Source organism: Scleropages formosus, chromosome 8 (genome assembly GCF_900964775.1).
Source record: "Scleropages formosus chromosome 8, fSclFor1.1, whole genome shotgun sequence".
Classification (NCBI taxonomy): domain Eukaryota; kingdom Metazoa; phylum Chordata; class Actinopteri; order Osteoglossiformes; family Osteoglossidae; genus Scleropages; species Scleropages formosus.
This window is the reverse complement of record NC_041813.1, coordinates 8,454,397-8,467,647: the sequence shown is the minus strand read 5'-3', so window position 1 is coordinate 8,467,647 and position 13,251 is coordinate 8,454,397. Positions and strand designations below refer to the sequence as shown.

The window sequence follows — 13,251 nt, the reverse complement described above, 5'->3', positions numbered from 1 at the left end:
TGTTAGTATTCGTCTATTAGTAGCCTATATTACTAATTCAATTCATTGATTGATTAAGCTTGAAATATGTACTATGCTAACTTAATATGCTGTAGCTCTAGGGAGATGTAGTACATGTGAGGCTGTACACAATACAGGGAAAAAAAAAAGTTGTTTTTTTTTTTTTTTCATACCATGCTGCACTGCTCTGTCAAGAGGCTGCTAATAAAAGGATACATTTTAAAACAAGTGTCACTTTAAATGTTCAAGTGCCCAATTAAATTAATTTGTTTGAAAGTCTTACCAGGAAAACCTATAATTTTATAAAATTCTAGCAGCCTCAGCTATTACAATATTGAAAATGTTAGTTGAAAGATGAACACTTATGCAGAAGTAAATGAAGTCATCAATATTAGCAATACTTACAAGTCAGCAGGTACTGCTCACTGCCAACAAAGCCTGCGTGCAGCGATACTGCAAGAATGTAATTTATTCATATAGACACCATCTCATTAAAAAGCTAATGCAAAGAAGACTGGGGTTTGCGCCACAAAGAGCTATTAAATTTATCCACAAATGATTTCATCTGCTGATATGACATTTCTCTTACCAGGACAGAAATGGCACTTTGCACAGCACTGGACTTTCAGAATTTCTATTTGTCATAAATAACAGCATGCTGCACATAGGTCAGCCAGTAGTACATAATCAATGCTCCCTTCCCACTGTCAGAGAACAGCACAGAAGTCTGCACAGAGAGTAATACATACACTTGAGCAAAAATTGCAGAACTCAAAAAGTACTTCTAGGGCATTTCAGTGTGCTTTCCATCAGTGTGAACTGAGGCCACGGACTGTTAGTAAACAATCAATCGATCGATTAATTAATCAACTGAATGTGCTTCATTTTAACAACTGAGCTCAGAGCAAGGTGATATAAAAATTAAAAGTGAGGTAAAAGTAAGTCTCAGTGATTTAAAAAAAAATCCATTTCTATTACATGCAGTAAAACTACAATTTCAAGTTATCATTATCTTTTCAAGAGTAGTGAAGTTTATCCCTTCACTACAAGTGACCATTGACAGCAATAAATGGTAGGAAATGCACAGAATCAAATCTTTTCTCAAAACAAGCTATTTCTTCCTGTTGAATCACTGTACCACTAAGATTACCTTATAGCATCTGTCCTTGGGAGTTTAAGACCAAATACATCAACAATTGTCACATCCAGTGGAGCCAAGTCTTATGATTCTAGTCCACCAGAAATGTTCTTTGTCCTGGTTTTTGAGCTATCCATGGAACTCAAAGTCAATCAGACAGCTATTTAATGGGAAAACTCTAGACCATATTTTCTAGGTGGTGCCATCTACAGAAGTTTTATAAATTCAACAGAAATGTATGTATTCACCATGAAATAAGAGAAGTTTGAAATATAAAGACCTTGAGAAAAAAGAACTTGGTGTATGCAGCTATAACCGCATTCTTCTCGCTTGAGATAATTTTTTCAGAATCACAATGGACAATAGTCAATTTCCGAAGCAATGAAAAGAATAATGTAATCTGTCCTTCACTTTCTGGGCAACATATTTAAAATGATACTTTATACAAAATGACTTAATGACTTCATTACTTTATGACAACAAACCACACAGTTTTCTTAAATAAATTGCTCAGTCATGGTAATATACAAAGCATAAAGTACAATGTAAATCACTGTATTTCCAAACAGAAAGCAGTGTTCACTTTCATATATGGTCATATGTCATATCTCAGCTTTTGTTTTATGTACTGTTAGCTTTAAATGCAGGTGAATAGGACGAATGAAACATATATACATATATATATATATATGAAAAGAATTTTAATAACAGCGGAAAGCCCTGAAAAATATAGAAATACCACAAAAAGGCACAGCAGTCTGCATGGCTTTATGGTTATGTTGTATTTCCGTTGTTTCTTCGACTTTCAGAAGATATGCTTAGATCAAAATAGCTGTTTTATATCTGTAAAAGCTTCTGGAAGGAGAATGGCACCGACTTAATTTTGTAATATTCTGACATCTCCTCTGCGAAGCACTTCACATGGATGTAATTTGTTTATGAATGCAAAAATAATCAGCATTGTCTCTCTCTGTACTAGCAGTGGAACCGAGGCCTGTTGTCATCTTCTACTAATGACTTGTTTCCTTCAGTGAAGTAAATTACTTCACAAATTAGTTGTAATGATGCATACAAAGAGCAAGAATTAAAATCCAGACACCAAAGCCAGCAAGGAAATCAGAGAACTACTTCATGCCTTGATCACATGGGTTTATGTGGATGAGATTTTATTTTTAAAAAGTAAAGAAGCATTTATATGTTGGAGGAAAAAGCTTTGGAATAACCATGCCAATATGAAGCTATAAGAACTGTCAGTTGAATGTCTGTACCCCCTTTTTTAAGCTAATAATAATACCATGTTTCCACACCAAAGTATTGTCTGAGGCTTGGAAAAGTGGCTGCAAACACCAGTGTAATCATCTTTTTATATAAAAAGAAGGAAAAAAGAGCCATTAATGATGCATATCCTGGAATAAACACACTGATGGCACTTAAGAGCCTTAAAACGTCTATATTTGTTGTGAGGACAAGAGCTGTTCTCTCCTTTCAAACAGGGAATAAAGGACTGGATGAATCAGGCTCTTTTTTAAGTAGTTTGATTCATTTTCCCCGCTAATGATGTTACCAGGCTAGTTTCTTAGTGCAATCTTGTAGCATTACTATTATCAATTTTTATTAGCCGAACAGAAAAATATTTTATAAATTCCACACAGCACAGCACATTGTCCCGGTGGCAAACACTAAAAGTGCTGCTAATTACCCAGAGGTAGAGAGAGCAGGCCACTCCAGCTTGCTGATCCCTGGAAATACGACTGCATTCACTCACTGCTAGCCTGCCCTTTTGCTTTTAAGGTTGGTCATCAGCATATTGGTTTCATTTTAACTTTTAAATTGCACTGGCAAGTAACAATTAAAAATATTTACAATAAAGGCATTTGAGTTTGATTTGAAAAGTGAAAAACAGTACTCATTACATGAACGCTGAAGAATTCAAGAAGTAACACTAGCTTTTATTTCAGCCTAGTTGAACACCGTTCCTGCCCTCTGAGTAAAATAATGGTGGTACACAGAAATGAAAAGTAGCTAGAATTTTCATACTTTCCAAAAACGTTACCATACTGTACATATTGAGAATTTTATAATACCTTTAAGCGGCACAAGCATGTACGTACATTTCAAGGATGCACCAACACCCTTGTCAAAATCACGGCGGAAATCCACTGCCGGTATACTACAGCAGTTGCAATAGTTTCAGCTGATCTTGTAAAACCTTAAAAATATCAAAGACTTACCCATTTCAGAGCTGCAGAGTTGCCCCGGCCTAGGATTTCAGGCTTGATGGCAGTGGATACACTGGATGACGGGCAGTACCAGGTATCCATTTTCAAATGGACTCTGAAAAGGCAGAAGTCCAGCTGGAAGTGAGGGCACGGGTGAGAAGTTACATTGCTACTCCATTAGTGTGACACAGAGAAGGCCTCAGCGATGAGACACACTCGTACACTTTCCATTTTCCTCCTTCCTCCAGCACAGTCCTCCAGTGTCAGGTCTTCAAATTCACAGACACTTTTTTTTTGAGATCACCGCTAGAGGTCCTCTTGACCCACGCCTTTCTAACATAAAAGAACCGGCTTTCCCATGGGACTCATTATCCTTGCATGAAATACTAAGCAGCAATGTAAAACTGTAATAATATTTCCATATATTACATTAATACCATATTCTTCTATTTATAGTTATGGTAAATTTACACTATTTAATTGTACTGTGCACTAACTTTGTTAACTGTTTTATTACATAATTGTTTCCCTGTGAGAAACACCCAAGGTGCATATTGCCTAGCCTCGCGCCCCCTGCTTCCATGATAAGCTCCGGACCACCATGACTGTGCTGTGGGAAAATTGATCAATGGTGAGCAAGTGAGTGAATGATAATTGTTTGCTACGGTCATACAAAGTTAGGTATTTTAAGGCCAAAGCAAACATGTTGGTAGCCTAACCTTGTTGCATGCAGCATCTAAGACACATCAGAAACTTTGAAGTAACAAACTTTACTAACGTGATAAAATCAAGCCTTAATGAAGCAGTCTTCCCCGGTTTTTTTTTTCCCCTGGTGTGCTGTGGGTGCCACGTCATCAGAGCGCCAAAGCCCATCTTCTGAGAAACAAGCCATCTGGTTGCCAACAGACAGGCAGCTTCCCAGACAGGTGGTCGTGGAGAGACTGAAACGTCTTTCTGCTTCCTTTCTGGAAACTAAACACAATGAGTCTGAAAAGCACTGGTCAAGGTGGCAGAATAGTAAGGTAGTTTTACCCTATTGCATGCAAAAATGCCATAGTACCAACACTAGTTTTTGTTTAAAAGTATGCTGCAGGCCATGAACTGACAAAGAACCAATACCTAATGGATATTAGTCTATACTTAAGGTGAATTTCACCTGTGAGATTCTGACAGTTTTGAAATGAGAAAAAAATTCGGCAAACCAACACGACTGCGATGTAGTTATATTAGAGCAAGACAAGAAGTTGCAAAATATTTAAGGAAGTTGCCCTGTGATCAAGATTGCCTGTTCAGGTCTTAGGAGAGGTCTTGCTGTTGTATCCTAGAAACAAGACACTTCACTTGAAAGCCTCATTAAAAATAAGTAGTTATATATGTGCACGTTCAAATTGACCAGTCAGATTTGATAAAATCAGACACTGTTGACTTCAAAGTGACGCAAATGTGTTTGTTTCTCTAGGGGCATTCGTGCCATTTTGTTCTACATAACGTGATTCACAAAAAATATGAATTACAAAACTATGCATTACAAAACTATGCAGGCAAGATGAACATTGATGAACAATGATGAAGCTAATCAACTGAAAATTCTTTTTACACCTCTGCAAGGTAGGAAAAACTTTAAAACAAAGGTCAGTGCCTAGCAACAAAACACAAACTGTCTAACGAGCTTTTTAATATCAATAGAAGATAATTTGTTTCACTTAGTAAATATAAGTGCAGTTGAATATAATATTATTACGAAAAGATTGTTAAGGTTGAGTCCGGGGGGGGGGATTTATCCTGCTAAAATCCCAGCTCATTATTTTCAGAATGATTATTACAACTGCAACTACATATTTTAAAAATGAATTCATAGTTAAAATGTTTAACAACTAACAATTACAGGAAAATATTATTATTCCAAAAATGCTTTAACAATACTACTTCATAATTTTGGTGATAATTCACTGGCACAATTGATTTAAAAAAAAAAAAAAATTCACTATTTAAGGCTTTCTGCTATACCATATTTAAAGAAATTATTTGGTCATTGATTCATCAGATCACATAAAAATTCTGATCCAATTAAACTGGTGATAAATTCCATTTAAATGATAAACAATATGAGAGATAAACCACAAATACAAAATATAAACTATTTCCTAGCAGCACCGTAATGGATAAGGTCCGATACTACTATTTGTCATAACACATCACAGGATTACAGTGGATAATGATAGCTGTCACTGTAGTGATTATAATAATTCACAGTTACAACTAATAATGCTGATTTGCCTTCACCTGAACCTAAGCAAATGACAGCACTGTCTAAACTAAAGGCCCCCTGTCTCATTATATTCATTTAGATTGAATATCTGATATAAGCACTGACACAAGCAAAATGCCATGCTGCATGCTGATGGCAATGACTACAATAAATTACACTTTTCAATAAAAGATGTTTCTTATTTGTTGCATTGATTGGCTGGGAGGAAAAAAAATTGCATTTATTCTGTAAATTGATGGAAAATACTGTGATAATCTGAAGGAGCTGAGGCCTTAATGTCCAGTAATGTGGATCATCCCTGTTCTTCAGAACTCGGCCTAAGTGGTTCTATAGTTGGTCATATGTATTTGCTTATTTACTTAAAATCAAAACTAACGCATTATGCTTTACAGGTATTTTGCACAACAGCACATGTGTAAATCTTGACATTTTTGAGTTTTAAATTATTTTTGTAGTTCCAAACATGCATCAGTAGATTTGTGCATTACTTGATTGACTCAATCAATATTCAAATGACTGCTTAAAAATCTTGAAACTTCACTGGAATTATACATTTGAGAGAGATGATTTTAATCTTCTGATGCGTAGAGGTATGCCATTGAGCAGGTCCTTATGGTTCTGTCCTGCTTTAGTCCTCCCAAACAAGATACTTAACCTAAATTGATTCTGTAAGAATAACCCTGCTGCATAAATATGCAAAACATCCCAAAGTCGGTTACTTCTCATAAGTAACTGTGGACATCAGCTAAGTAAACCTTAATGATAATTAAATTCCTCTGTCTTCAACCACTGGGATGGACTGGCGTCTTGTCCAGTTTGGACTCTTCTCCTCCAGCCTTGCACCCAGTAATTCTGGGATAGGCTCCAGACTGCCATGACCCTTACAAGTGGTTAGTGAAAAGTGAGTGACTGAAAATGTGTTCAACGAGTATATTTACATTTATCTGACACTTCACTCCAAAGCAGCTGGAACCGTTAAGGTTACAATAAGTACAAGCATACAATTATTAACCCATTTATACAGTTGGGTCATTTCACTGGAGCAAATTAGGGTAAGTACCTTGCTCAAAGGTACTAGAGCCAGAGGTAGGGATCAAACCTGCAACCTGTGGATCCAAAGGCAGTAACAGCAACCATTACTCTACCAGCATATATTGATCTGAATTACTGATCAATATACCAGATTAATATATTCTTGATAATATATTGATCTGATGTGATTTAAAAACAACCCAGACTGCACCCTCATATTAACTTTAAATTGGTCTTATTTGAAATTGTGTTAAGTGAAAAAAAATATATAATACAGTACTTAGAAACGAAGTATATATACACACACACACCCGTCCACAGGCCCTCGGAATGGGAGGGGATCTAGCAGGAGTCGAACCTACAACCCATCGCACAGTCCGGCCGCTGAGAGGCGCGAGCGCAACCAATGTCTAAACATAGCGCTCCTTAAAGCCTGCGAACTGCTTGTGTCCCTTAGTTTTACCACGAAATGGTTATTTAATAGAAAGCAGTTTTTCTCTTCTGAGAAACCGATAATAATAGATGTATATGTTGCTTTACAGGAAATCGTGTGTAGTTTAAAAAAAAAAAAAAAAAAAAACCTGAAGTTGTCGTAGCGTAGGTAGGTGCAAAAATCACGTGAACCCCAACTGAACAAGTTGCATTTGTTAAACCAAGGAGGCAAAGTAGAATCATCAAGTATAGAAATATTTAAGATTTAACATTTATATTTTATACAGCAGTAATGACCATACCTGTAGGGTTCACACACTTTCAAGCAGCAGTTAGTTTCGCCGCTTAGCGTGGAACAAAGTCGAAATGGTGGGACTTAGTAACGTGTGTGTACGGACTGAGGGAAACGCAACTTGTGTGGAGCTCTTGGATGCACTAGCGCCGGGACAGCCTCATAGCTTCAGAAAAGCGTGTTGGGTGGCGATTCTGAGAACCGCCATGAGGGAGAACGGTGAAAAGTGCGACGAAAATGCAGCGCCGCCGTAATAATGAAGGACAGAGGCCGTGGCGGCAGGCGGTTTCGCGGTACAGGCGGGCAGTTTGCTGTCTCGAGCTTGCTTACAGTCTCGAGCTCACTGCTGCCCTCGAGCTTGCTTACTGTCTCGAGCTTGCTCACTTACTTCATGAGGCAGCATGAGTGTGTCCGCCCGCGACTGTCCACTCAAACACACACTCACACTGACCGCGAGGTCCCCTTTCTCACACACTTTTTGTTTTGACCATGGCCACCGGGTGCACCTCCCTTTCGGCCGGCCGTAACAGCTTGGCGGCCATTTGCGGACCAGAAACACTACACCAACGCGTCTCCCACTTGTTACGCCCTGACTCTTACCTCTGCGTAACCAGTAATTCTTCTTCTTGGGAGTTGACAACTTCAGCCGTGTCCCAAGAACTCTATTGGCTTCTGTTGGTAGTTCTAATGTTCTGATATGAATTTAGGCGTTGGTTTCTCCGTCATTTAAGTTAAAAGTTATAAACAGCATTTCGTATGTGAGTGCCAAGTCAGTGTGGCGGGTTTCCGACCACAGCAGCCGCTTTGGCTCGGAGAACTACAGGAGGAGAGGGTCGAACGCTTCACACTGTCCACAGTTCACACAAAGTGCAACGAGTGTCCACGCAGCATCCTCACACAGTACACGCAGTGTCCACGGAGTGTCCTCACAGCGCCTGTGGGCAGCGCCGCACTCAGGGCCTCATCTGTACCGTGACTTGCGAAGAAGAGGCATCAGAATCGCGGCTGTGGAACGAGGGAATAATTATATTTTCACCATTATACAAACCTATGGACATGATGAGGATCGCCCACGTCAGAGAGCTAAAGTTTATATCCAAACTAGTCCGTTTCAAGTTTAGTTGACTGTATCAACAAGTATATTTTTTAAAGTTGCCCACGGAACACTAACTATCCACAGTCGTCACTTGTAGTTGTACTAAATAACACAACGATTTAGTTACAGCACGCGTTAACAAAGCAAAAAAGTTATTGGGACAGTTTAAACTAGCAATCTGTTTATTTTTGTGGGTATGTAATTTATAGTTTGTCTTAACGAAACAAAATACAGAGCTAACGTAATAAGCAAAACGGAACATAAACATTACTATTTGCTATTATAAATAAATAAATAATGCATCCTTCCAACATTTACTGATTAATACGCAGCATCATATCCTAATGTATTCGGGGTTAGGCTGTATTGGGCTGTAAGGAAAACACATATAGACACATTTGCGCATTTAATTTTTAGCAATCTTTGTGACTTTAAGGCATATTTATATCCATGGTGTATTTAATCTCACTTATTATAATGAAATGCGACATTACAAGGAATATTAATACATTTAAATAAAATTGTTTAATTTCTGCATCAAAGGAAGAATGTTAACTGCAAAATAGATATTGGGTAATATTAGAATATTTATGTCTTTCAAATAGTTTGTAATAAATAATGCGTAATTTATACTAAATGTGTTCATTGTCAGTTATCACATTCTGATATGAAGCGCTTTATCTCTGTAAATATGTGAGGAATGTACTGCAACACTCACAAATCATTCTTGTTAAAATTTAAAATCTTGCACTAACATGTTGCCCTATTTGTCGTCTGTTTTAAAAGATTTGCATTCGAAGACACCATGCACTGACAAAAATATTTGCTTGTTACATAAAATCTGCAACATGATTGTTATAATTCAATAAATTGCATCGGATATTAACCACTTTGGACCTTTATGATTTCGGTTCCTTCTGCACTTTTACCTAAACAGTTTGAAAGAATTATTACGAACAACATTTTACGTTTACTTTTTGACATGTGGCAAATGTACACAGCGGCATATTTCTGTTTTTCTGCTTCAGAAGGAAATAACGGGTCAATTGCGCAACACTGTGACGTAAACGTAATTAAGAAGTAAGTAAAGACTAATTAGACAAAATTCCAAAATGCAAAATACAACAATTTTACGAATTTATAGAAATGCTATTCTTGTTGTGTTGATGCAAAAGAACTGTTTACTGGAATAAATTATTCCAGAGAAGACCCCATGTGGGCTTTGGAGAAAGCGGGGAGTTTCTGATTTAACACTCACGTCCTTGTTGTTGCAGTTTTGTATTTGCTTGCCCTGTAACAATCCACAATTACAAACAGCGAGATTAGAGGTTTTGTGTAAAGAACACTCGTAAGACGCATCTTAATGAGTCCAAAAGATTTGGTTTAAGTCACTTTCTTAATCCACTGAAAGAGTTCACAGGCAGGTCGAGCGATCCTGGAAGTTGAAGTAAGGGAACCTGAGCGTTACCTGCGCCTTGTTCATATTTACCTCGAACTCAACTGGGCGCGTCTCTACTACCGCGCCACCATCTGGAGACAATCGGACAATTCATATGGAGAGTTATTACGCGCGTGAATTATTAATACTGACGTGCTGCACCAAGGACTTGTGTACACGCGCTCATACACTGAAAGGCTTTTAAAAGTGTTAGTGACACTTAGCTCTAAGGCAAAGGTGAGCCAGTCGAAAACGTAAGAAAAAAAAAATAAAAGCTTCGAGAAAAAAAGTATAAGTAGTACTGAAAATGATCATCGGACAGCAGCAATTTCTCTTCTGTTGTTATGCTCCTCTTTTTTTAGTTTTCACGTTGGTTTTGTTATTGTTTATGAAGACCCGTGTGTGTATACATAAAGGACACACACATAGAATACAATTTTAAAACATTCCCTAAAGAAACTCTGGCTACTAAGAACACAATTTTTGATGTTACGTGAACATTTCTGCGAACAGTGCAACATATCAATTGCGACCAGCCTTAAAATCGTATTCAAAAATACCTACGAATTAAAATACTTCCCTCCCTTCTTCGCACGTACATTGTATAGAAATGTAAAAACTACTGCGAGCTGGAATTTGGAATTCAGTAACAAAACGAGGGAAAAAAGATGACTTGTTAGCCCTCGACGCGCATCATCACTTTGGTTTTTTTTTTTATTGTCTGAGAATGAACACGTCAGTAATAATTAAAGACTTACTGCTGCTATAAAGAACAACTGAACCAAATATGTCATTAAGTTTTTAACAGTGTGAATCGGATCACTTTATTGTGCGTGCGTACGTGTGACCGCGCGCGCCGAGAGCCACACACACACACACAATTAATAATACCCTTAAAAACCTAATGACCTATTTGGGTCCGTTTTTCCAGTTGTCGGTGGCGTTGATAAATACCAAGAAGTTAACCACCCTTCCGTACCGGTAAAGATATTAATTTACAAAGACGCCAAGTATTATCAAAAATGCCGGGGACCCGCAATGACCCATTCAGCAAACACCTGGCCAAGTTTGAAAACATGACCGGCCCGGCGTTCCCGTTCGCTGCCAATTAAAGGTGACAACCTCCGGCTCGCTGGGCTCTGCATCTGGCGGCTCAGGGGCTTGGAAAAGACGCGCTAATTAGGTAGAAATGGCGCTCCTCCATGTGACCCACCGAGACCCCCTTGGCAAGCTGTTTAACATCATTAGTTAAACAATTAAGACGTGTGAATGCAAATGAACGACCCTGGCGCGTCTTAAGAAAGGCCTGACGGACACACAGAAACCCCATTATCTTGCCGTATTTGTTATGATCCCCTTTGGAGCGACCCGTAACCATGGTTAAGACGTACAACAGAAACAACCGTAACGAATGCGCAAACCGGTGGAATACGAGCGCGCGTTTACTTTTGTCGCCGCGCGCTCCGTCCACAACGAACGCGCCGTTTATTGTTGGCACTCATCATGGGGACTTTATATTATAATAATCTTCCACGAGCACTACTTGCAGGAGAAAATTAATATTTCTTTGAAACAAACCACTGAAAGCGAGCATGCCGTGTTATAGGCATATTGCACTTTTATGAGGGAAAGCTGGTGAAGAACCCTGGGGGAAACAGGAGCAATGGAGCCACCCCCCCCACACAAAAAAAAAAAAACAAAAAAAAATTCCCCTGTGCCCAGGCCCAATAGTTGTAAGTTGTCAGGAGGAGAAAAGCATGTACAGCTCTGAAACTTAATGGGAGGCGGCTGCTCTGACCTTTGCCAGTCACATGTCTCGGCCCGGTGTGGTTGTTTGGTATTACTTCTCCTTCCAGCTGGTCTGGGTAGTGCAGCCGCAGTGACAATGAGGGAGATGAGGGAGGTGAGGCCTATTAACCGCAACTGGCCAAAGAGGACTATTGTTTTTACACTAACTGCATTATAGTGGAGCTATGCACTGCTCTGCATATCCACTTAATGAGATGAGTCTTTTTTTTTTTTTTTTCTCTTCTCTTTTCTAGAAGCTTTGACTTGATCGCTGCTTTGGTCACTGCATGTGCTTTGTAGATCATATTATAATTACCTGTAGAGCTGCAGAGCAATGACTGGCCAGCAGCCCCGCTTGAAAATGTCACTGCAATTGAAAAGCACTTACAGATTTTTTTTTTTGATTTTTTTTTTATTTATAAGGAAGCTGCCAAAGAAGTACTCTTTCTAATATGTAAGTGCATTTATTTCTCTCTGTCATGTGCAATGATTGAGTACGTATATATCAATTTTTTTTTTTTTTTGTCGAATACGCCTAGCTGCATTGTGCGAGTAACTTTGTAAGGACATTTTAAACGAGTTCTGTTTTAATTCGGTCTTGACTATTTACACGTATGCATTTTCATCAGCTTGACTGCTAAATAATTAATTTAAGGATTTCGAAGCTGATGTCTTTTTTTTTTTCTTTTCGCAAAGCGAAGTCTGCAGACGAAGCCTTAAAATTGAGCGCTGCGAAGAGCCTCGTCAGTTTCCAAATGTGCCCAGATGGTGGCAGTCTTCACATATAATCTCATGAAAGAGTTTGAACTCTGAGAAGACCTTGCGGTGTTGCGTATATAAATACTTTATCGCCCTAATATCTGTTTGTCGAGTAAAATATGCAATCGCATCGTGGGGATTTTGAAGCGAAATTAATTCCATAAATAGATGTGATGAAATGTAGGTCAGGTGGCTCGTGCATGCCTGATCTCGGTGAAGACGACACTGGTAATTAAAGAGATGCTGTTCACTGCAGATGTGTATCATTGTCCTGTCAGAAGCTCTTGCCCGTGATGGCACCGTTTCCAAGAAGAAAAGTACAGGACTTCCCGATGTGATATTATCAAGTTCAGGAAAAAGGGGGAAAAAAAAAAAAAGGGTGAGTGTACACAAGTACATTTTTGGAGGCTTTTGATAAATCATAAATGCATTTCTTTGCCAATGTTACACGGTCGCCCGGGCTTGCATTTTTAGGCGACACATCTCGTTGTGTCAGATATGATTTGCCACTAGCATCTGAACAGCAGCGAACGCTTGGAGGAGGGCCAATGAGCGCGCTCGCTGCGGTGACGTAGCCGACGCTCGTGCCCTCTCGGTGACTTCGTGTCCTGGAGCAAACTGCCCTTTGAGTGAACCCTGGTTTACAGGCTCGAGCTCGCGCACGAGCCTCATGGCCCGCGTTCATCCAGCGGTGAACTCTCTGTGCTGCTTAGTTTAGGCCATCGTATTAATTTGGATAAAAGGAGGGGTGGACCGATGGTAGAATAATTTTTAAAGTAGGCAGAATT

The 13,251-nt window shown here is 38.9% G+C and overlaps 1 protein-coding gene across 2 annotated transcripts in view; it reads right to left on the bottom strand.

The window, feature by feature from the left end:
* Window positions 1-13,251, bottom strand: part of hspa12a (heat shock protein 12A) — a 79,012-nt gene that overhangs the window by 63,557 nt on the left and 2,204 nt on the right. The window contains exons 1-2 of one of the 2 annotated variants that reach the window (XM_018724983.2): window positions 7,983-8,098; window positions 3,370-3,472 (exon numbers count right to left, since the gene is read on the bottom strand). In XM_018724983.2, the coding sequence (XP_018580499.1) occupies window positions 3,370-3,373 (4 nt within the window). In that variant the 5' untranslated portion in view covers window positions 3,374-3,472; window positions 7,983-8,098. Of the gene's footprint in view, window positions 1-3,369; window positions 3,473-7,982; window positions 8,099-13,251 lie in introns of those variants that run through there. The other variant, XM_018724982.2, reaches the window with a different exon arrangement.